Source organism: Ranitomeya imitator, chromosome 4, assembly GCF_032444005.1.
Source record: "Ranitomeya imitator isolate aRanImi1 chromosome 4, aRanImi1.pri, whole genome shotgun sequence".
In the NCBI taxonomy this organism is placed as follows: Eukaryota; Metazoa; Chordata; class Amphibia; order Anura; family Dendrobatidae; genus Ranitomeya; species Ranitomeya imitator.
Window position 1 is genome coordinate 234,155,099 of NC_091285.1, and position 23,611 is coordinate 234,178,709.

The following is a 23,611-nucleotide window of genomic DNA, read 5'->3' on the forward strand; positions in this document are numbered from 1 at the left end:
TCTGGTCAAGAATGGTGAAGCCCAAGTCTGGGAATACTTGCATTACTCTGCCATGAAACTTCTTTACAGACTGTGTCTTGTCTTGGCTCATGTCATGTAAGCTGAGGGCTTGTCCTGCCAATCTAACTTTGGCTCACACTCTGAGCTGTTCAATTAGCTGTGGCCCTGACTCCCAAGCGTGCACATCTAATTCTGCCAGAAGTCTGAATTGTTCCTTCATGATTGGCCAAAGTGCATCACCTGCTTTTATTTCCATTTATGGCCCACAGATCATTCCAGGTGGCTATATATGTTCGCAGGTTCTGCTACATTCTTCAGTAAAATGGCATGGGATGCATCCCTGGGTCTGAAAGATTGTCACCTGACTTGAAGTGCAGTGCACATAGTGTAATGGTGGTGCCTCTATCTGCCCCTGCATTCTTGGTGCCTGTGGGTTTCTTTTCCTAGTACTGGGCAGCATGTATGATGTTCCCTCCACATCTTCATCAGAGGAATACTTGTGATAGCATGTGCTGCGGTCATACACTGGCTGATTTTTGGAGTTAGAAGCTGCCTTTTTGTGTGAGGATGTCTCCCCCTTGCTGAAGCTGTGGTGGACTAGGCTTATAGCTCTATGTTGATGTGAATGTAGGCAGCTCTGACCGGTGCTGAAGTTGCACATTATCAACAGATGATGATGATTATGTCAGTCCTCCCCCCTCTGCACCCAGGGCTGAGCTGTCTGCCGCCTACTGCAGCTTGGGGGGTGCCTTCTACCGGGGGATCTCCACCTTCCTCCCCCGATACCATGACTGTCAGAGGCTGGACTGTATTGGAAACATAGAAGGGGTGCCTTGTGCTGTAAGCACCACATTGTTTGGATTGGGCGTTGGCCCAGCTGGCAACACAGAAGAAGAAGAGGAAGAAGGAGGAGGGGTTGATGAAAAAGAGTATAGGAGGAGGAGGTGAGGAGTGAGGAACAGAGGGAGGAGACAGAGAGAGGCAAAGGGTGTGGTGAAAGAGAAGGAAGAGGTGTGGAGTGTGATGTAGAAGGAGGGAGGAGAATAGAGGGAGAAGATGGGAGGTGTGGAGGAGAGAGAGGATGGCCACTCGTTTTTCTTTACTTAGCTTCTTTTTTCTTGCCATAATACAAATTCTAACAGTCTATTCAGTAGGATTATCAGCTGTGTATCCACCAGACTTCTGCACAGCACATCTGATGGTGCAAACCCCATTTATAAGGCAAGAAATCGCACTTATTAAACCTGACAGGGCACACCTGTGAAGTGAAAACCATTCCCGGTGACTACCTCTTGAAGCTCATCAACAGAATGCCAAGAGTGTGCAAAGCAGTCATCAAAGCAAAAGGTGGCTACTTAAAAGAACCTAGAATATAAAACATAATTTCAGTTGTTTCACACTTTTTTGTTAAGTATCTATCATTCCACATGTGTTAATTCATAGTTTTGATGTCTTCAGTGTGAATCTACAATTTTCATAGTCATGAAAATACAGAAAAATCTTTAAATGAGAAGGTGTGTCCAAACTTTTGGTCTTTACTGTATATATTTATACTACATATATAGTTGGGTAACCCTAAGAAGTACAATGATATATTATCTGGATGGGCTGCTTGTAAAAGCAAGCCACATGCATTTCTGGAGCTCATGTGTACCCTTCGTAATATCATTTTCTTTGAGGTCACAGTCATCAGAATAGATCTCGCAGTAAATCATAGGATATTTATCACTACTTTAAAATGTGCATTCATGGTTGGCTAGACTTCCATTTTAACTTGTAAATTTTATGATATTGGTGGCGTAATCAATTTTCTGGTACAGCAGAGCACAATGTTCTGCTAGAAATATGTCTATGCTCATTTTTCTATGAATCCCGAGACTTTAAGAAGTGAAAATAAGAACTGCACATCAAGTCGCTGGAAGGTATCGTAAATCCAACCTTTATTCTACAATGTATTTTAATAAAAAAAGAGAGAGAGATAAATGAGGTAATGTATCATCAACTATATGAAAAATATTGAAATAGGAATGATAAAACAATTGGCAGTCTTAAATATGCCAAGTATCCCTGAAGAGCTACTGTGTAATGTAAAAGCCCAAATATTTCCATAGTGTCATAGGGCAACTCCTCAGCTGTTCAGGCTCAGAGCATGGTATCCCAAGATCGACAAACCCCTTAACATATGCATGTATATCCCAAAAAGAGGCAATAATTAATCAAACAGAGGTATCCACACAGAGGACAGTAACACTTTACATTCAGTTTGGCTCTTTCAAGATAAAGTTTTTTTTTTTTTAATTCCTTCAATTCTTTTACTCTTAGACCACAGCAGTGCAAAAATCTTTGAATATCTTGTGTTTCTGTGCACATAACATTGCTACTGAAAAAAGTTTAAGGCACAGGAGTACGAATGGTTGTTCATTCAGATCTCCTCTGTTCTTCTCCATAAGAGGGAGCTCTTTTGGCTTCTGCCACAAGTTACATCGAAGGTTTTGTCTGATATCGAATGTTACATTGTTGTCTCTTCCCATTCAAGTTCAACATCACCTAAAAACAAGAAATAATAAAAATTATTAAAGCAGCTGATTGTATTATGGGGCTAAGTCACTGTCCCATTACCATAAATGTGCTGCATTTATTACAATTAGCGTTGAGAATGACAATTTGCACTCCACCGATTGCCGAGTGGTCGCCGGAATGGGGTCTCATGAATCATTTAGGTCAACTCTAATTTGCAATACCAAACTGTACATCAGAAGTGACATCAAATATCCCAATATACACACACAGTCATCCATCATGTAATAGATGTTCCACTTGGTGGCATTTTATGATCTGGGAGTCCTACAAGCTACATAGCGAATGTCTATCGGTGATTCGCCCCTTCAGTTATTACTAGCTCGGAGATCTCTAAAAATTTGCAAACTAATTTTGCACAATTTTGCAAGGCAAGTTAAAAAGAAATATCCATACCTTATTAAGCTTTATAAAAAACAATACAACAGTACCATATGGTAAAATGTATAAGGCAGGACACATCAAAACAACAAGAGTCAGAAATAGAGTGGACACCTTAATGCATATACGGTGTTGGCACTTGCAATGAGTTTACATACCACAAAGTGGACAAGTGTCTAGTAGATAAGACCTCTACAAAGTGAGTCCAGTCATGGAGGGCATAGTACTGTAAGGTGAGATAGGAAGCATGGCTATGGACAAATCCACATTAGTGATAATCCAGCCCCTCTTAGCCACCAACTATAATAGCTATTGATACCCACCATGTGTCAAATAGGAGACATTACTGAGATAAAACAGGCTCACAAGAAGATCACTAAATACAGGTGACCATGGACCCTTCACTCCTGATATGCGTTTTGCTAGATACGGTTCATCCTTTTCATATGACGGAAAGGGTTGTCCAGTACATTTACGGTATATCGATGATCTATCCTTACTGAAGAGAAGCACCCAGCAGCAGCTATACAGTGGTGATACGCTCCATACACTATTCACATCTGACCTCTCACAGTGGGGAAGTCGGGTGTCGGATCTTCACCAATCTTTATAATGATGGCCTATTCTAAGGATTGGTCATCAATATAAAAGGAGTGGACTACCCCTTTAAGTCTGCATGTGAATGAGAGCACTATTAGCATTAGTTTAGAGATCTACTAGTGATCTGTGAATGTTCCAACTCATGGTCTCATGAATGAAAACATCTGGCAAGTCTTTTGGAGGACATTATTAAAACATGAATATATTAAGGAAACTTAAGATGTTGAGATCTACACGATCGAATAAAACAAATTCTGCAAAAATTTTTATTTTTTTAGCATTTCAACAAATTCAGGAGGAAATGATATAACATAAAGCAAGAATCTATAGTTACGTGTTTTACACTTCACTAGTGAGATCGCTGATTGGCTCCAGCAGAATACTGCATATGGATGGCACATAATTGCTGAAGGAATGGAGATCACAGTGGGGTATAAAATGGGTGACTAAAGTTTACTGTAAGTCTTCAATACAGCGCTGGTAAAATTAAGAGACCGCTGCAAAGTGTTCAGTTTGTCTGATTTTTCTCTTTATAGGTATAATTTTGAGTAAAATGTAAATTGTTCTTTTATTCTATGAACTTCTGACAACATGTCTCCGAATTTCCAAGCAATAAATTTTGCATTTTTTTTCTGACAAAGAAAAATAGTCAAATTTTTTAAAAAAATCAGTGCTTTCAGACCTCAAATAATGCAAAGAAAACAAGTTCATAATCATTTAGAAACAACAATACTAATGTTTTAACTCAGGAAGAGTTCAGAAATCAGTATTTTGTGGAATAACCATGATTTTTAATCACAGCTTTCATGCGTCTTGGCATGCTTTCCACCAGTCTGTCACACTGCTTCTGGCGCAAAAATGTAAGCCGTTCTTCTTTGTTTGATGGCTTGTGACTATCCATCATCCTCTTGGTTACATTCCAGAGGTTTTCAATGGTGTTCAGGTCTGGAGATTGTGCTGCCCATGATGGGGTTTTCATGTGGTGCTCTCTTAATTTTTGCCAAAGCTGTATGTTTATATAATCTATATGTTATATGGATAAAGCTGAATGTAGCCAAATGACACAAAACACCATCCATCATCATGACATACAATATCTATCACATGTGGGAACCTTTTACAGACACATATAAATGCTGAGCATAGCTATGCTATGAACATTCCCTCCTCTTCTATAGTGATGGAAATTACTTCTGGTTTTTATGCCATGGTATAAACGGTAAAAACCAGAGGAGAGAATGGTTTTCTTTTAAAGGGGTTGTCCAGTCTACAATGATAAGTCTACAGTCACTCTGATGTTTGAATTCCCCCAGCATATGCACAAGTTTCTGAGCCGGGAACGGCGGTGATGTATGCGATTTGTATGCTCCCGTGTAGACGCCATCTAGTGGGCGCGGCCTTGCTCAATACAAGTGTATGGAAAGAGGATGCGGCGCGGCCGTCTAGTGAGCGTGGCTTTACTTAATGCATTTGTATTGAGCAAGGCCATGCCCACTAGTTGAGTTCTAGCCTGGAGTATGCATATCGCATACATCACCCTTATCATTTTAGACCAGACAACCCCTTTAACTGATGTAGGCAATAAATATTCCCTAAATATGTTTTTGTTACTGAACAACTTTAATGCATCTCTTTCCAATATCAGTTAAAAATCCAAACAATATATATATATATAAAGTATATCTACTATATAATAGTCAAAGGGTCACTTCCGTCTGTCTGTCTGTCTGTCACGGATATTCATTGGTCGCGGCTTCTGTCTGTCATGGAAATCCAAGTCGCTGATTGGTCGCAGCAAAACAGCCACGACCAATCAGCGACGGGCACACGGCCGGAAGAAAGTGGCCGCTCCTTACTCACTGCAGTCAGTGCCCAGTGCCTGCATACTCCCCTCCGGTCACTGCTCACACAGGGTTAATGTTGGCAGTAACGGACCGCATTATGCCGCGGGTAATGCACTCCGTTACTGCTGCTATTAACCCTGTGTGTCCCCAACTTTTTACTATTGATGCTGCCTATGCGGCATCAATAGTAAAAAAATGTAATGTTAAATATAATAATAAAAAAAAAGCCTGCTATTCTCACCCTCCGTAGTCCGACGAGCCGCTCGCGCAGGCCACCATCTTCTGTTCCCGGCGATACATTGCAAAATTACCCAGAAGACTTGGGCGGTCTCGCGAGACCACTAAGTCATCTGGGTAATTTTGCAATGCATCCTGGGAACGGAAGATGGCGGCAGCCGCGCGCGTATCGCCGGAGCTTTGCTGGATCCCAGAGGGTGAGTATCTAACTATTTTTTATTTTCATTATTTTTTTAACATGGGTATGGTGCCCACACTGCTGTATACTACGTGGGCTGTGTTAGATACCGCATGGCTCTGTGCTGTATACTACATAGGCAGTGTTATATACTATGTGGGCTGTGTGATATACTCCATGGGCTGTGCTATATACTGCGTGGGCTGTGCTATATATTACGTGGCCACTGTTATATACTGCCTGGGCAATGTTATATATTACATGACTGGGCAATATACTACGTGATTGGGCAATATACTACGTGGCTCTGTGCAGTATACTACATGGCTCTGTGCTGTATACTACGTCGCTGGGCAATATACTACGTGACTCGGCAATATACTACGTGGCTGGGCAATATACTACGTGGCTCTGTGCTGTATACTACGTGACTGGGCAATATACTACGTGACTGGGCAATATACTACGTAGCTGGGCAATATACTACGTGGCTGGGCAATATGCTACGTGTTTGTGCTGTATATTACATGGCTCTGTGCTGTATACTACGTCGCTGTGCAATATACTATATAGCTGGGCAATATACTACGTGACTGGGCAATATACTACGTGACTGGGCAATATACTACGTAGCTGGGCAATATACTACGTGGCTGGGCAATATACTACGTGGCTGGGCAATATGCTATGTGACTGGGCAATATACTACGTGACTGGGCAATATACTACGTGACTGGGCAATATACTACGTGGCTGGGCAATATACTACGTGTCTGTGCTGCATACTACGTGGCTCTGTGCTGTATACTACGTCGCTGTGCAATATACTATGTAGCTGGGCAATATACTACGTGACTGGGCAATATACTACGTGACAGGGCAATATACTACGTAGCTGGGCAATATACTACGTGGCTGGGCAATATACTACGTGTCTGTGCTGTATACTACGTGGTTCTGTGCTGTATACTACGTCGCTGTGCAATATACTACGTAGTTGGGCAATATACTACGTGACTGGGCAATATACCACGTGGTTGGGCAATATACTACATGATTGGGCAATATACTACTTGACTGGGCAAAATACTACGTGGGCTATGCGATATACTACGTGGACATGCATATTCTAGAATACCCGATGCGTTAGAATTGGGTCACCATCTAGTATATATATATATCTACTTAATAATTGTCTAAGGGTCACTTCCGTCTTTCTGTCTTTCCTTCTTTCTGTCACGGATATTCATTGGTCGTGGCCTCTGTCTGTCATGGAAATCCAAGTCGCTGATTGGTCGCGGCAAAACAGCCACGACCAATCAGCAGCGGGCATAGTCCAGAAGAAAATGGCCGCTCCTTACTCCCCACAGTCAGTGCCCAGCACCCGAATACTCCCCTCTAGTCACCGCTCACACAGGGTTAATGCCGGTGGTAATGGACCGTGTTATGCCGCAGGTAACGTACTCTGTAACCGCTGCTATTAACCCTGTGTGACCAACTTTTTTACTATTCATGCTGCCTATGCGGCATCAATAGTAAAAAAATGTAATGTTAAAAATAATAAAAAAATAAAAAACCTGATATTCTCACCCTCCGTAGTCCACCGAGCCGCACGCGCCTGCCGCCATCTTCCGTTCCCGGCGATGCATTGAGAAATTACCCAGAAGACTTAGCGGTCTTGCGAGACCGCTAAGTCATCTTGGTAATTTCGCAATGCATCCTGGGAACGGAAGATGGCGGCAGCCGCATGTGTATCGCCGGAGCTTTGCTGGATCCCAGGGCTGAATATATAACTATTTTTTATTTTAATTATTTTTTTAACAAGGATATGGTGCCCATACTGCTGTATACTACGTGGGCTGTGTTAGATATCGCGTGGCTGCTATATACTACATAGGCAGTGTTATATACTATGTGGGCTGTGTGATATACTCCAAGGGCTGTGCTATATACTGCGTGGGCTGTGCTATTTATTACGTGGCCACTGTTATATACTGCGTGGGCAGTGTTATATACTATGTGGCTGCTATATACTGCGTGGGCTGTGCTATATATTACGTGGTCAGTGTTATATACTGCGTGGCCTGTGTTATATACTACATCGCCTGTGTTATATACTGCGTGGCTGCTATATACTGCGTGGGCTGTGTTATATAGTACGTGGCTGTGTTATATACTGCGTGGCCACTGTTATATATTGCGTGGTCTGTATTAACGCATCGGGTATTCTACATTATGTATGCATATAGCAGCCACATAGTATATAGCACAGGCCACGTAGTATTTGTCTGCTATATACTACATGGCTCCTATATACTACGTGGCTTGTGCTATATACTATGTGGCTACTATATACATACATAAATACATATTCTAGAATACCCGAAGCATTAGAATCGGGCCACCATCTAGTGTATATATATATATATATATATATACAGTGGGGCAAAAAAGTATTTAGTCAGTCAGCAATAGTGCAAGTTCCACCACTTAAAAAGATGAGAGGCGTCTGTAATTTACATCATAGGTAGACCTCAACTATGGGAGACAAACTGAGAAAAAAAAATCCAGAAAATCACATTGTCTGTTTTTTTAACATTTTATTTGCATATTATGGTGGAAAATAAGTATTTGGTCAGAAACAAAATTTCATCTCAATACTTTGTAATATATCCTTTGTTGGCAATGACAGAGGTCAAACGTTTTCTGTAAGTCTTCACAAGGTTTCCACACACTGTTGTTGGTATGTTGGCCCATTCCTCCATGCAGATCTCCTCTAGAGCAGTGATGTTTTTGGCTTTTCGCTTGGCAACACGGACTTTCAACTCCCTCCAAAGGTTTTCTATAGGGTTGAGATCTGGAGACTGGCTAGGCCACTCCAGGACCTTGAAATGCTTCTTACGAAGCCACTCCTTCGTTGCCCTGGCGGTGTGCTTTGGATCATTGTCATGTTGAAAGACCCAGCCACGTTTCATCTTCAATGCCCTTGCTGATGGAAGGAGGTTTGCACTCAAAATCTCACGATACATGGCCCCATTCATTCTTTTATGTACCCGGATCAGTCGTCCTGGCCCCTTTGCAGAGAAACAGCCCCAAAGCATGATGTTTCCACCACCATGCTTTCCAGTAGGTATGGTGTTTGATGGATGCAACTTAGTATTCTTTTTCCTCCAAACACGACAAGTTGTGTTTCTACCAAACAGTTCCAGTTTGGTTTCATCAGACCATAGGACATTCTCCCAAAACTCCTCTGGATCATCCAAATGCTCTCTAGCAAACTTCAGACGGGCCCGGACATGTACTGGCTTAAGCAGTGGGACACGTCTGGCACTGCAGGATCTGAGTCCATGGTGGCGTAGTGTGTTACTTATGGTAGGCCTTGTTACATTGGTCCCAGCTCTCTGCAGTTCATTCACTAGGTCCCCCCGCGTGGTTCTGGGATTTTTGCTCACCGCTCTTGTGATCATTCTGAACCCACGGGGTGGGATTTTGCGTGGAGCCCCAGATCGAGGGAGATTATCAGTGGTCTTGTATGTCTTCCATTTTCTAATTATTGCTCCCACTGTTGATTTCTTCACTCCAAGCTGGTTGGCTCTTGCAGATTCAGTCTTCCCAGCCTGGTGCAGGGCTACAATTTTGTTTCTGGTGTCCTTTGACAGCTCTTTGGTCTTCACCATAGTGGAGTTTAGAGTCAGACTGTTTGAGGGTGTGCACAGGTGTCTTTTTATACTGATAACAAGTTTAAACAGGTGCCATTACTACAGGTAATGAGTGGAGGAAAGAGGAGACTCTTAAAGAAGAAGTTACAGGTCTGTGAGAGCCAGAAATCTTGATTGTTTGTTTCTGACCAAATACTTATTTTCCACCATAATATGCAAATAAAATGATAAAAAAACAGACAATGTGATTTTCTGGATTTTTTTTTCTCGGTTTGTCTCCCATAGTTGAGGTCTACCTATGATGTAAATTACAGACGCCTCTCATCTTTTTAAGTGGTGAAACTTGCACTATTGCTGACTGACTAAATACTTTTTTGCCCCACTGTATATATATATATATATTGCAATAATAATGAAACTTCTATATGCTTTCTAAATAATTATTCAAATTTTAATGTAAAAGGCAAAATGAAGAAGTATCTGCTTACCCTCCATGGCATCCAACGAGTCCATTTTCTGGAGAGCAGAGTAATTTACAAAACAGATGGCCTGGCTACTACCTTTGGTAGCTAATAGGTCCACTACACACTGATATAAAAATATATACTGTGCCTGTTGGGAAAAGAAAAAAACAGCAATAACCAATATAGCAATCTAAGGTAATTAATATTCAATTTTTTTTTCTCCAAAAATACAGATCTGTACTATACTATTTGTGATATATAGGAATACCCAGTGGATGGCAAAATGTTCAATAAAAAACTTTTCCCACTCATATTTGAAAGCAGAAACATTTCTATTCAGATTGGAGTTCTATTTCTTAGCGGTCTGAGATAGACGCCATAGAAATCTGTTATCTGTTGTTGCTTAGAAATCTTCTCAGCTACATTATAATGTTAATAAACTGTATTTTGTATAGTTCATGCATTGTATAAGTCAATGTGCAAAACGATAGGTAATATGCTCATTTCCACACCAGCTTCCCTGCCTCAATAGAGTTGAATGGATGTAACATAAAAGAGGTAGTCCACTATCCTCAGTTACTGTTTTGGCCATAAATGCCTAAGGATAATGCCCCTAATGATCAACATATACTTTTTCTGACAATGTTCGTGTTGTTTTAAGCCTGTGAGCTTCGCTTCCTGTCCCCTGCTGTGCCATCACAGCCATCGCTTCCTCTTCAGAATCCTGTACTCTCTTCTGACTACATTTCCCATATAACTACTCCTAAACTTTCCCCACTCCTCTCCCTGCTTCATGCACAACTGCAACACATGTCCTGTACAGGAAACTGCCGAAAAGTCACTGATGTATAGAAGTACGACAAACCACCAGAACACCAGCCCTGGCAATGAAGTTTACCAATGCTGCCACTCATAGACTAATCATGTTCTACTGTAATAGGGTGGATGGGGAGAGAGATGCATGAATGTTTTTATATAATAAACAGAATACAGCAGAAAGGAGGCGGACATATTAGTGCAACCTGTGCAGCCACACAGGGACCCTAGAAGTAAGGGGGCCCAATTCTACCTCCGAAGAAGGTCCATATATTGTTCTTACAAAGGACCCCAGTTTATAAGCTCTAGTATTTGAAGATGAGACACAATTCTGTTTTCCCTACTGTCTAAGGCCATGTTCACACGTTCCTGATTTCCCTGCTGTTTTTTCTGCACTAAAAACCGCAGCTCTTGGCAGAAAACACAGGTGCGTTTTTTGGTGCGTTTTTGGTGCGTTTTTTTATGCGTTTTTTGATGCGGTTTTTAGTGCGGTTTTTTATGCAGTTTTCTCTGCAGAGTCTGTGTTTTCTAGGAAGTTTTTTTAGGGTTAAAATGGCTGAAAATACCCAAACCCTACCCCTAACCCTAACCCTAACCCTACCCCTAACCCTACCCCTACCCCTAACCCTAACCCTAACCCTACCCCTAACCCTATCCCTAACCCTACCCCTAACCCTAACCCTAACCCTAGTTCTAACTGTAGTGGGGGAAAAAAAAAAATTCTTTATTTTATTATTGTTACTACCTATGGGGGTGATAAGGGGGGGGTCATTTACCTTCTTTAATTTTGATCACTGTGAGGTTATCACAGTGATCAAAATGTGCCTGGAACGAATCTGCCGGCCGGCAGATTCGGCGGGCGCACTGCGCATGCGCCCGCCATTTTGGAAGATGGTGGCGCCCAGGGAGAAGACGGCTGGACGGACACCGGGAGGCCCGGTAAGTATAACGGGGGGAGATGAGGGCACGGGGGGGGCGTCGGAGCACGGGGGGTGGCATCGGAGCATGGGGGGTGGGATTGGGGCACGGGGGGGCAGCCACACTCCGCCCACGCACTTCCTGCTGCAGCGGTTCTGCACCACAAACCGCAGAAAACCCGCAGATATTTTTTTCGTCTGCGGGATTTACTGCGGGTTTGACCTCACAATGGAGGTCAATGGGTGCAGAACCGCTGCAGTTCCGCAAAAAGAAGTGACATGGTCCTTCTTTTTTACCGCAGCTATTCAGCGCGGCTTTTTTAGTTAATTTCCGCATCATGTGCACAGTGGTTCCTGTTTTCCATAGGGTACATTGTACTGTACCCTGCATGGAAAACAGCTGCGGACCCGCAGCGGCAAAATCGCGGCGGTTCCGCAGTTAAAAACGCACTGTGTGAACATGGCCTAATAATAAGAAATGAATTGTATTCTGATCTGTAAAGTTTGTTATAGATGCAATAAAAACTTCACTTACCAGGTTCTGCACCATACACATTCGCTCACTCCTTAGCTCTGCCACGAGGCCATATATGTCCACAAAGTCATGGTGGTTAATATGTTGGATTAAATGATCCATTGCAACAAAAACTCCTGATCTTCCAACCCCCGCACTAAAATGTATATTTGGATATTGTTAATTATGAAAATACAAACTTCGCCGAATGTTGGTTACTAAGAAGAAGCTATAACCTGAGCCACATGTGGAATGTATATTCGTTATACAGAATATTTACCCCATGTACAGTATTGTATATCCCATTGAAAATATAAGCAATTTAAGGGTAACTCTAGAGCAGGGATGTCAAACTCAAATACACACAGGGCCAAAATGAAAAGCTCAGACAAAGTCGAGTGCCAACTTTGATATTAAAAAAAAGTCTACAATTGTGGAAGTTTTCCATGCCATCAAATATAATGATGAACTTCTTCATATGGAAACAAACATAAAAGGGTTGCCCCACAAAGTACTTTTTAATTAATAGATCTTTGAATAAAATATTGGAATAATATAATATGTTGTGTAACAGCATTAAAAACATATGGCTTAATGGCCTAATTTAAATATGCAATAACAAAAAATAAAAAAAACCTTGAATAAAACGGATAATAAAGTATGATGCAAACAAAAGTGCCGCCAAACACAGTAAGATACTCACAGTGAATTCATCCACAGTACCCTCCACATGCACAGCATGATGACCCTACTGTACCCCGGTCAATCACCCTGACAAAGAATGTTGACTCCATCACAGTATGAATCTCCAACTAAATTCCCCACATAGCTTTCCATACAGTATAATGGCCACAAAAAGTGCTCCATAGAGTATAACGGGGCCCTGCATTGCCTTCCACACATTATAATGGCCCACATAGTGATCCATACAGTAGAACGGGGCCCTGCATTGCCTTCCACACAGTATAATGGCCTACATAGTGATCCGTACAGTAAAACAGCCCCACGTAGTGCTCCATACAGTATAATGGCCCCATATAGTCATCCATACAGTATAATGGCCCCACATAGTGCTTCATACAGTATAATAGCCCCACATAGAGATCCATACAGTATAATGGCCCCACATAGTGATCCGTACAGTAAAATGGCCCCACATAGTGCTCCATAAAGTATAATGGTCCCACATAGTGATCCATACAGTACAATGCCCAACATAGTGCTCCATATAGTATAATGGCCCCAAAAAGTGCTCCATACAGTATAATGGCCCCATATAGTCATCCATACAGTATAATGGCCCCACATAGTGCTTCATACAGTATAATGGCCCCACATAGAGATCCATACAGTATAATGGCCCCATATAGTGATCCGTACAGTAAAATGGCCCCACATAGTGCTCCATAAAGTATAATGGTCCCACATTGTGCTCCATCCAGTATAGTGGCCCCACATGGTGCTCCATTAAGTATAATGGACAAAAAAGGGCTCCATACAGTATAATGGCTCCATATAGTGCTCCATACACTATAAAAGCCGCATAAAGTGCTCCACACAAAATAATGAACCCACATAGTGCTCCATACAGTATAATAGCCCCACATAGTGTTTCATAGAGTATAATGGCCCCACATAATGCTCGTTACGGCGGGTGTGTTATAATGACGCTGCAACGTAAGACACAGAAGGGGAATTGATGGGAGAGCAGAGATGCTTTCAACTGTATCAGCATCTAGGATGCCGGTATCGTTGAAAGTACGATGCCGGGTTAAAATGCAATTCCAGGTGGGAGACCTGCATGGCATTGCATGCCAAATATGCTCGGGGGACCTGCTCGGCATCGCTGGCCAAATAAACTCAAGCTGCTTGCCAGACTTGGCCCACGGGCTAGTCTTTGACAAATGTACTCTACAGCATTTGTGCATGGAAAGTCCAAAGAGCACTATAGTTTCTGATGTGGGTTCTCCCTTCTAACTGTGATGTCTTGTACCACTGCTATCTCTTGACACAATAAAAATTCAGCTAAAATATTCCTGAGCAAATTGTTTTCAGCAATCCAAGCATGGCAGTCTGCTGTCTTTCCAGTGGCCAAGACCAACATCTGTGGCTTTTAATCACCCTACTTACAACTGAATCATCTTGAAGGGTCATTTCCAAGATAATAAGTTATCTCATATCCATAGATTAGGTAATAACTTACTGATCACTGGGCATCTCACTGTTGGTACTCCGAGCCATCCCAGGCTATGAGACCCGGGCTATGCAGAGTCCCAACTTGAATTGAGTCTTGTACACAATGGACGGATCAGAGGTCAAGCATGTGCAATGCCACAATATTCAAGATGGGCTTCTGCAGAGCCTGCTTCCCGGGTCCCACAGCTTCGCTTTCACTAGTAGAGAAGCTGCTGATTGTGGCATATCCATCTCTTACTTTGACTAGGCATTCGCATAGGTGTTGCCCATATGAATCAACCCCCAATTTTATAATACCTAAACTGGAGATCACATTTCCTTCCCTATTGAATTTCTTCATAAATGTTCTGTACAGCTGGATGAAGATGTCTTTTTTTTGGACATGTTCACATGGAATGTACATTGAGCAGGTTTATCAGTTTGTGGATTTGCTTTAGAAAGAGTGAAATCAGGGGTGAAACTTTGTTGCATAAATTGATGTCCTTAGGATCAAAAATCCACTCCGCAGGTAACATGTTACGCAGTATCGAATTTTGGTAAAATTGCATCCACATTGCAGGTACTGGAATACCCTATGGATTTTCCTAGTGTGAACATAACTTTACTGTTATTTTCAAATAGCAATAATAGTAAATATACTAAAAAAAGAATTTGAGTGCTTTCAAAAGTCAAAAGCCAATGATTATGTATCAGTTACCCGACCATGTGTTCATTACATTACTCTACTGACCCAATGTACAATAAAAGATGACCTCTGCACACTGTTACCATACCAGATAACTCAAACGTGGACTTAAAGTTGATTTAAAAAAAAAAATAAAATAAAATTCAGACCCCGTATGTAACAATATAGGATTGGTACCTGCAGTGCACAACTGTCGGTGTATTTTCATGTGGTCTACTCGCTCGAACCATTTTAGTAAAATGTATTAAGGCTGTAGTGTTTTCTGGGACTCCGTGTTCTGGCCAAGAAGTGAAATTACACTGACGTACCATCATATAATCGCCATGCTGAAATGAGAAAAAATACATGAGTCTGAGAAATTATTGTAAGGTAAAAGGTGTTATTACTTTACATTTATTGTATGTAGTGATTGTTACAGAAATATATAACTAATATTTACCTCTTTTTCTTGAAAGAGAATTTGTCACCAGATTTTTGCTACCAAATCTGTGAGCAGCATGTTGTAGGGGTTGAGACCCTGATTCCAGTTATGTGTCATTTTACTGGACAGCTTGCTTTTTTCTCAGCTGCAGATCTATCTGAATGCTGAGTTCTGTATAACCCCGCCCACACTACTGATTGGCAACTTTTTGCGTACACTGTGCATAGGCAGAAAGTAACCAATCTGTGATGGAGGCATGGTTGGACTACATGGAAATAAGTTTACAAGTCCTCTAGTGAAAATCGCCAGCTGATAAAACAATGATTTTTTAAAAAATAAAACATATACTAGGCAGAAAAGTAAGTGTCACATCACAGGAATCAGGGTCTCTAACTCTACATCATGCTGCTCACAGCTTATGTAGCAAATACCTGGTGATGGTTTTCCTTTAAGTTAATTTAATCTATGCATCGCCATAGAGAGTGGTAGGGGCTAATCTGCAGTTTGCAGCAAATGAGTATATAAAAGTAAGTAGCCAAGTTCCTAACCACCAAATATATCACTTATTGCATAGTACAGTATATGATAATCTCGTACTATGTATCATTGTATTTAAACTCAAGTCCTCAAAAAAATCTGGGTTTTATTGATTTCTTCATTAGGTTTTTTAATGATGTGATATTGGCTGAAAGGGAAAGGTGTATTTATTGAAATGATCCTTAAAGGGAACCTGTCCGCTGCCCTAGCTTCCCCAAACCACCACCATGGATTTATTGAGCTCTATATGTACTAAGCGAGCAATCTTCTCCCTCCCTGGATATGCACATTGAAGCCGGATTTACGCGCCACATCTTGCACATGCCCAGCAGTGACGCAGGACTCGGCCAGCCACGGAGGAGCTCCACAATCACTGGCAATGTAAGGCCGGAGTTCCAGCCCTCAAATACTATTGGTATTATTTACTACCCACATAGGTAACCCAATTACCCGTTCAACTTTTAGGTCTCGAATGGTCCAATCAATCTGGACGTCTTCCACCACTTTGGTGATCACAATATCGCCAAAAACTGTAACTGGTTTGTTATCCTCTGGCCAATATTGATGACATCTAATCTGTAAAAAAAACGTATTTGTTAATATGAATTTAAAAAAAAAAAAATATATATATATATATATTACATCATATGTGTACCAAGCACAATCCGCTTACCCTTCCTTTCTCGAAGCACTGGGTAAGCATTACTATGGTCTTCGCTCGGGTTTCCCATACCATTCTCCAAAAGTCACCCACCGTTCCTGCCAATGGGCCTTGTGTAGCAATAAACTCATTAGGACAAATATATCCCTAAAATGAGAAAAGCAATTACTGAGCGTAGCCTGGCCGCTATGTACTGTAACACTAAACTAGTGAGGCTGTTAGGAAGATTTATTTCCATTGTGTGCATGGGACATATCATCATCACCTCTCTACTCCTCGATGAAATGCCTGTTCTTATTAAACTGGTTGTTGTGGCAAGGTCAAGGTACCATCAAAAATATTCTACTCCTCACCACCCGAATGTAACACTGTATGCTGCAGTAAATCCCTATAAATATATAACCTCCATTTAAATGTGGGAGAAAAGGAAAATATAAGATTAGATTACAAACATACTCTAAATAATTTCACCCTTTATTTCTAGTTATGGAGATTTCTAAATAACTGGAAAGGAATCAGTCTAAAAGTCGTACAAGGGCGAGGAGTAAAGCTAGTAACAAAAGTGGCCAGAAAAATGAAATGTGTGGAGACAGGTGACGATAAGAGGCAGAAAGGTTTCAGAAATGTTTGGAGTATATCTGAAGAGATGGGTTTGAAGGTGTGCATAACGCCAATAAATTATCTAAAAAGTTTGAGCAAAGCGCTATATTGCGTTCGGAGCTGAAACAGTGCGCTTATACTAAAGGGCGAACAAAAATTGTCAGTTTTTTTACTTGACTAATTGCCTTGTTTACTGTGGAAAATGTTACACCAGGTCCTGGTCCTGTACCTTCGCAGGGTCCCCGTCGGGACTCCCACTCTGTGCTGTCCCCACGCCATCCTGCTGCAGCCTCTGCTTCCTCTCTTCCCCTTGCTTCCTGGTGCGCGGCCAGTAGGCTCTCGGGTAGAGTGCTTAGGTCACGAATCTCTTAAAGAGACAGCGCGCATTTTTCAAAAAATACTTATGACCAATGGCGTGTTAGTAATTACTATTTCTAGCCCCTCCGCCATAGCGAGGGTGTCGGAGCAACAAGTATCCTCTGTTGCTAGTTTCCGGTTTCGGCTAGTGTGCGCTTTAGCTTCTGAAGTGTTCTGCCAGTTCTGCACTTACACTGTTTGTCTCTGCAGACTATTAGTTACCTGTTACCCAGCTATCCTGGACGACAACCGTTCTGTCTATGCCAGTTCTGTCACGTCCCGCCAATCAGCCATCCGTACCTCTGGACAATGCCAGTACTACCTGTGTCAGCTTCACGATATCTGTTAACCCTGCTTGTCCATTTGTCCCACTGGGACAGCTGCCACGTGTTTGGGGTCTAACTGGAGGTAGCACCCGTGTCCCCCAGGAAATCCATTCTGACCCTGTTCAAGGGGACTTACCACAGGTGCCTGGGGCTCACGTAGTCACGCCCCCTTCAGAGCCCCCCTGGACCGTGGTCTTGAGATTTCACATAAATATCAATAAAAAACGAATGTGAACTTCACCACCTTTGTCTCCGCTTCCATTCATTACAGATTGCTCTGGCCATTGAACCTGCTGGATCCCAGGTACCTCTGGCCGTGGGCCTATGTCAAGACGTTACCCATCTGAGTGATCAACAGGACAAGACACGACCTATCTGCGCAACTTGTCTACTTGCATAGATTCCCTGATTTCTTTGACTATACCCGTCTCTGCTACCGGCATCCAGGTATCTAGTTGCACAGCAAGTAAAGGTCCTTGCCTGGTGACCACCACCCGCTTCCATGGCGACCCCGTTCAGTGCCGGGGGTTCTTTAACCAGTGCACGCTGCACTTTGAACTTCTGGGGCATATTTTTGCTTCTGATCGGGCCAAGGTGGGCTTCATTATGTCTCACCTTGCTGGAAATGCCCTTCACTGGCTGAATCCGCTGTGGGAGAGAGGGGATCCTCTGGTTACTAATCTTCAGTCTTTTTTAGAAGCATTTTGCAGGACCTTTGACGAACCCGTGTCACGTCGACCGCTTCGGCTATGCCAGGAGGCTCTTACAGTGGCTCAGTATGCTGTTCCGTACCCTTTCTTCTGAGTTATCCTGGAACAACTAGGCCTTGGTGGTCACCTTCTGGGCAGGTCTTTGGGAAGAGTAAAGGGTGATTTGGCGGGACGGAAAATGCCTACAACTCTGGATGACCTGATTTCCCTTGCAGTCCGGATAGACCTACAGTTTCAGGAATGTTCTAAGGAAATCAAACGTGATAAGAGGCCCTACCGCCTATTTTCTAGTTCCCCAAAACCTGCGGCCTCCCTGACTTCGACAACCTCTCCTGAGGCTATGGAAGTGGATCAAGTAAGCTTGGTCAACCACCGCCAGGAGGCGCGTCGCCTGGAGGGGAGCTGTTTCTACTGTGGCAGTTCTGAGCATCTGATCCGCTCCTGCCCAAAGAAGTCGGGAAACTCCAATGCCTTGGGTTTGTAGGAGAGGCTACCCTAGAAAAAGGACATCTCTCTCCATCACTGCAAATAATGGTCTCCGTGTCTTTTGGTAAAATTTTTGAAGCGCTGTCTCCTGGACTCAGGAGCTGCCAGGAATCTCATTCAGCAGGTGGTCGTCGACCAATAGCCAGATACTAGTCCAGCACCTTCCAGATCCGTTGCAGGTGACATCTGTGGATGGCAAACCCCGACCAAGCCCATTCAGTTCCAGACTGTGCCAGTGGAACTTCGGGTAGGTCTAACGCATTGCTTGGTTTGTCTCACCTCTTGCTTTTAGGTCTACCCTGGCTCCGGATGCAAGAACCAGTCTTAAATTGGAAGATCGGAGAGGTTCTGTTCTGTGGAGACTCCTGCTCAGACTGGTGTATCATCAATGTTCAACCCTTTCCACCTCCAGTCCAGCCAACTGCCCTGACGGGTCTACCTTCCTCTTAATGGGCCTTCGCTGATGTCTTCGGGAAAAAAGAAGCTAGAGAGGCTACCTCCGCACAGGTCGCATGACTGTCCGATTAATCTGCTCCCCAGAATAGCTCCTCCTCGAGGGCGAATCTATCCTCTTTCTCAAGCAGAGACACAGTCCATGCCTGATTACATCCAGGAGAACCTGGCCAGAAGATTTATCCGGAAATCATCTTCGCCATCAGGAGCAGGATTCTTCTTTGTGGAGAAAAAAGACGGATCTCTACGGCCCTGTATCGATTACAGGGGGATGAACCAGATCACGGTAAATAAGAGGTACCCATTACCTCTTATTATAGAGCTGTTTGATCGTCTCAGAGGGGCCAAGATCTTCACTAAACTGGATCTCAGAGGAGCCTACAACCTGATTCGCATATGTAAAGGAGATGAGTGGAAAAGAGCTTTTAACTTCCGGGATGGACACTGCGAATACCTGGTAATGCCGTTCGGCCTAAGTAATGCACCCGCAGTTTTCCAGGAATTCATAAATTACATTTTCAGAGATGTGCTCTATTCTTGTGTTGTTGTTTACCTGGATGATATCCTAATCTTCTCTGCAGACTTAAGGTACCTTCACACTAAACGACGCTGCAGCGATCCAGACCGAGATCCGGATCGCTGCAGCGTCGCTGTTTGGTCGCTGGAGAGCTGTCACACAGACAGCTCTCCAGCGACCAACGATGCCGGTAACCAGGGTAAACATCGGGTTACTAAGCGCAGGGCCGCGCTTAGTAACCCGATGTTTACCCTGGATACCATCCTAAAAGTAAAAAAAACAAACGCTTCATACTTACCTTCCGCGGTCTGTCCCCGGCGCTCTGCTTCTCTGTACTGGCTGTGAGCACAGCGGCCGGAAAGCAGAGCGGTGACGTCACCGCTCTGCTTTCCGGCCGCTGTGCTCACAGTGAGTGCAGGAAAGCACAGCGCCGGGGACAGACAGCGGTAGGTAAGTATGAAGCGTTTGTTTTTTTTTACTTTTAGGATGGTATCCAGGGTAAACATCGGGTTACTAAGCGCGGTGCTGCGCTTAGTAACCCGATGTTTACCCTGGTTACCAGCGAAGACATCGCTGAATCGGTGTCACACACGCCAATTCAGCGATGTCAGCGGGAGAGCCAGCGACCAAAGAAAGTGCTGGCCCTCTAGCCCCGACCAACGACATCACAGCAGGATTCTGATCGCTTCTGCGTGTCACACTGAACGATATCGCTAGCCAGGACGCTGCAACGTCACGGATCGCTAGCGATATCGTTTAGTGTGAAGGTACCTTTAGCCTCACACCGGAGGCAAGTACGTCAGGTCTTACAAAGACTCAGGGAGAACAGACTTTATGCCAAATTTGAAAAGTGCCTCTTTGAACAATCCTCTCTGCCTTTCCTCGGTTATATAGTCTCGTCCAAGTGGTTAAAGATGGATCCAGAGAAGGTGTCCGCTGTACTTTAGTGGCTTCGCCCATCCAGGTTGAAAGCCATACAACAGTTCCTGGGGTTCGCCAACTACTACCGTCTATTCATTCCACACTTTTCCACATGAGTGGCACCAATGCCAAGGATTGGACTCCTGAAGCAGAGGAAGCTTTTGTTTCTCTAAAACAGGCCTTCTCTTCCGCACCTGTTCTCCATCGACCAGACTCTGACAAGCAATTCTTTCTTGAGGTTGACGCTTCCTCCATAGGTGCTGGAGCGGTTCTCATCCAGAAGTCGTCTAACGGTCGTATGGTCACCTGTGATTTTTTCTCAAAGGTTTTTTCCACTTCTGAAAGGAACTATTCCGTGGGAGATTGAGAATTGCTGGCACTCAAGTTGGCTCTGCAAGAGTGGCGACATCTCCTCGAGGAAGCAGTCCATCAGATTGTAATCTTAACAGATCATCAAAACCTCGCTTATCTCCAATCCGCTCAGAGGCTGAATCCTCATCAAGCCCGGTGGGCCTTGTTTTTTACCTGATTTAATTTTGTTCTTCATTTTCGTCCAGCTGACAAGAACGTTAAAGCCGATGCACTCTCTAGAGTGTTCCTGCCTCCTGATTCAGAGGAAGAACCGCAACACATCATCAAGCCATCCAGGTTGGTGCTCGTAGCCTCAGTTAACCTTGCTAGACTTCCCCTGGGAAAGACTCTTGTGCCCACTTCGGACCGGACTCGTGTCCTCCGGTGGGGTCACTCCTACAAGTTGGGCGGCCATGCCAGTCAGAAAAAGACTCTGCAACTCATCTCCTGTTATTACTGGTGGTCCACCATTGACAAAGATATCCAGGAATATGTCACCTCTTGTCCTCCGTGTGCCCACAACAAGACAGCTAATGGACTTTGTTTAGGTTCTTCCCATCTCTTCCGGCTGTTCCATTATCTGGGTAGTGGTAGATCGCTTCTCAAAGATGGCCCACTTCATTCCGTTACCTGGTCTTCCATCTGCTCCTGAGCTTGCTGACCATTTCATACAACACATCTTCTGTCTTCACGGGTTTACTCTCCACATTGTGTCCGACAGGGCCATCCAGTTCACCTCCAAATTTTGGAGAGCGGTTTGTCAATTAGTGAAAGTGGAACTGAACTTTTCTTCTGCATACCATCCTCAATAAAATGGGAATGTAGAGAGGACCAATCAAATCTTGACCGGATTCCTGCGTCACTTCATCAATGCACATCATGATGATTGGGTCAAGTTGCCATATCTGCCATATCCTCCTTCTTCTCCTCTCACTTCCTCAAACTCATTGTGGACAAATCTGAACTCATCATCTTTCCTCCATCCCATAGATCATCCTTAGCTGACCTATCTATCGCAATCAACGACATCATGCTTTCCCCCGTACCGGAAGTCCGCTGTCCGATGCCCTCATCATCTCCCGCCTAGACTACTGCAACATCCTTTTCTGTGGCCTCCCTGCTAACACCCTTGCACCTCTCCAGCCCATCTTTGTCTCTGCTGCCCGACTAATTCATCTCTCTCCTCGCTACTCCTCCGCTTCCCCCTCTGCAAATCTCTTCACTGGCTCCCATTCCCTCAGCGTATCCAGTTCAAATTACTAATACTGACCTACAAAGCCATCCATAACCTGTCTCCTCCATATAGCTCTGAACTAATCTCCCGATATCTTCCCTCACGTAATCTCCGGTCCTCCAAAGACCTCCTTCTCTCCTCCACACTTATTCGCTCCTCATCCAATCGCCTCCAAGACTTCTCTAGAATATCCACCATCCTCTGGAATTCTCTGCCCCAACACATCCGACTATCAACCACATTCGGATCCTTCAGACAGAACCTGAAAACCCACCTTTTCAGGAAAGCCTACACCCTGCACTGACCCCGCTGCCTCCTCACCAATACCAGAGCTACCGCCTCACCAACACCGGAGCTCCTGCACCCCTCAACCTATTGTCTCCTTCACCATAATCCTGTAGAATGTAAGCCCGCAAGGGCAGGGTCCTCGTCCCTTTGTGTCAGTCTGTCACTGTTAGTTTGTTTACTGTAAGTGATATCTGTAACTTGTATGTAACCCATTCTCATGTACAGCACCATGGAATCAATGATGCTATATAAATAAATAATAATAATAATAATAAGTTACTGCCTTGGGTGAAATTCTCGTACAAAAATGAAGCAAGTGAATCCTCAGGAAGATCTCCCTTTCAGATTGTGTTTGGACTCCAATCCGGGATCCCTCTTCCCATCTCTGGGTCTTCAGGCGTCCCTGCAACTGACACCTTTACAGAGGAATTCTCGAAAGTGTGGAGTGACACCAAGGTCACCTTGGAGAAAGCCTCACAACATATGAAGAAGCATGAGGACAAAAGACGCCTGGATGCTCCAATCTTTCGGCCCGGAGATAAGGTGTGGCTCTCCTCCAGGCACATTCGTCTGAAGTTGCCCCCTTACAAACTGGGTACCCACTTTATTGGTCCTTTTGAAGTCTTGAAACAGAACAACGCACATACAAAATGAAATTGCCTGCTTCCTTACGTGTGCCGA

The 23,611-nt window shown here is 43.6% G+C and overlaps 1 protein-coding gene across 1 annotated transcript in view; it reads right to left on the reverse strand.

The window, feature by feature from the left end:
- Positions 1–1,918: 1,918 nt before the first annotated feature.
- PTPRQ (protein tyrosine phosphatase receptor type Q) overlaps positions 1,919–23,611 on the reverse strand; it is a 536,318-nt gene continuing 514,625 nt past the window's right edge. Inside the window, exons 39-44 of the mRNA XM_069762319.1 lie at positions 16,700–16,834; positions 16,477–16,602; positions 15,246–15,394; positions 12,209–12,344; positions 9,965–10,088; positions 1,919–2,547 (exon numbers count right to left, since the gene is read on the reverse strand). Coding sequence (XP_069618420.1) covers positions 2,510–2,547; positions 9,965–10,088; positions 12,209–12,344; positions 15,246–15,394; positions 16,477–16,602; positions 16,700–16,834 — 708 coding nt within the window. The 3' untranslated portion in view covers positions 1,919–2,509. The remainder of the gene's footprint in view (positions 2,548–9,964; positions 10,089–12,208; positions 12,345–15,245; positions 15,395–16,476; positions 16,603–16,699; positions 16,835–23,611) is intronic.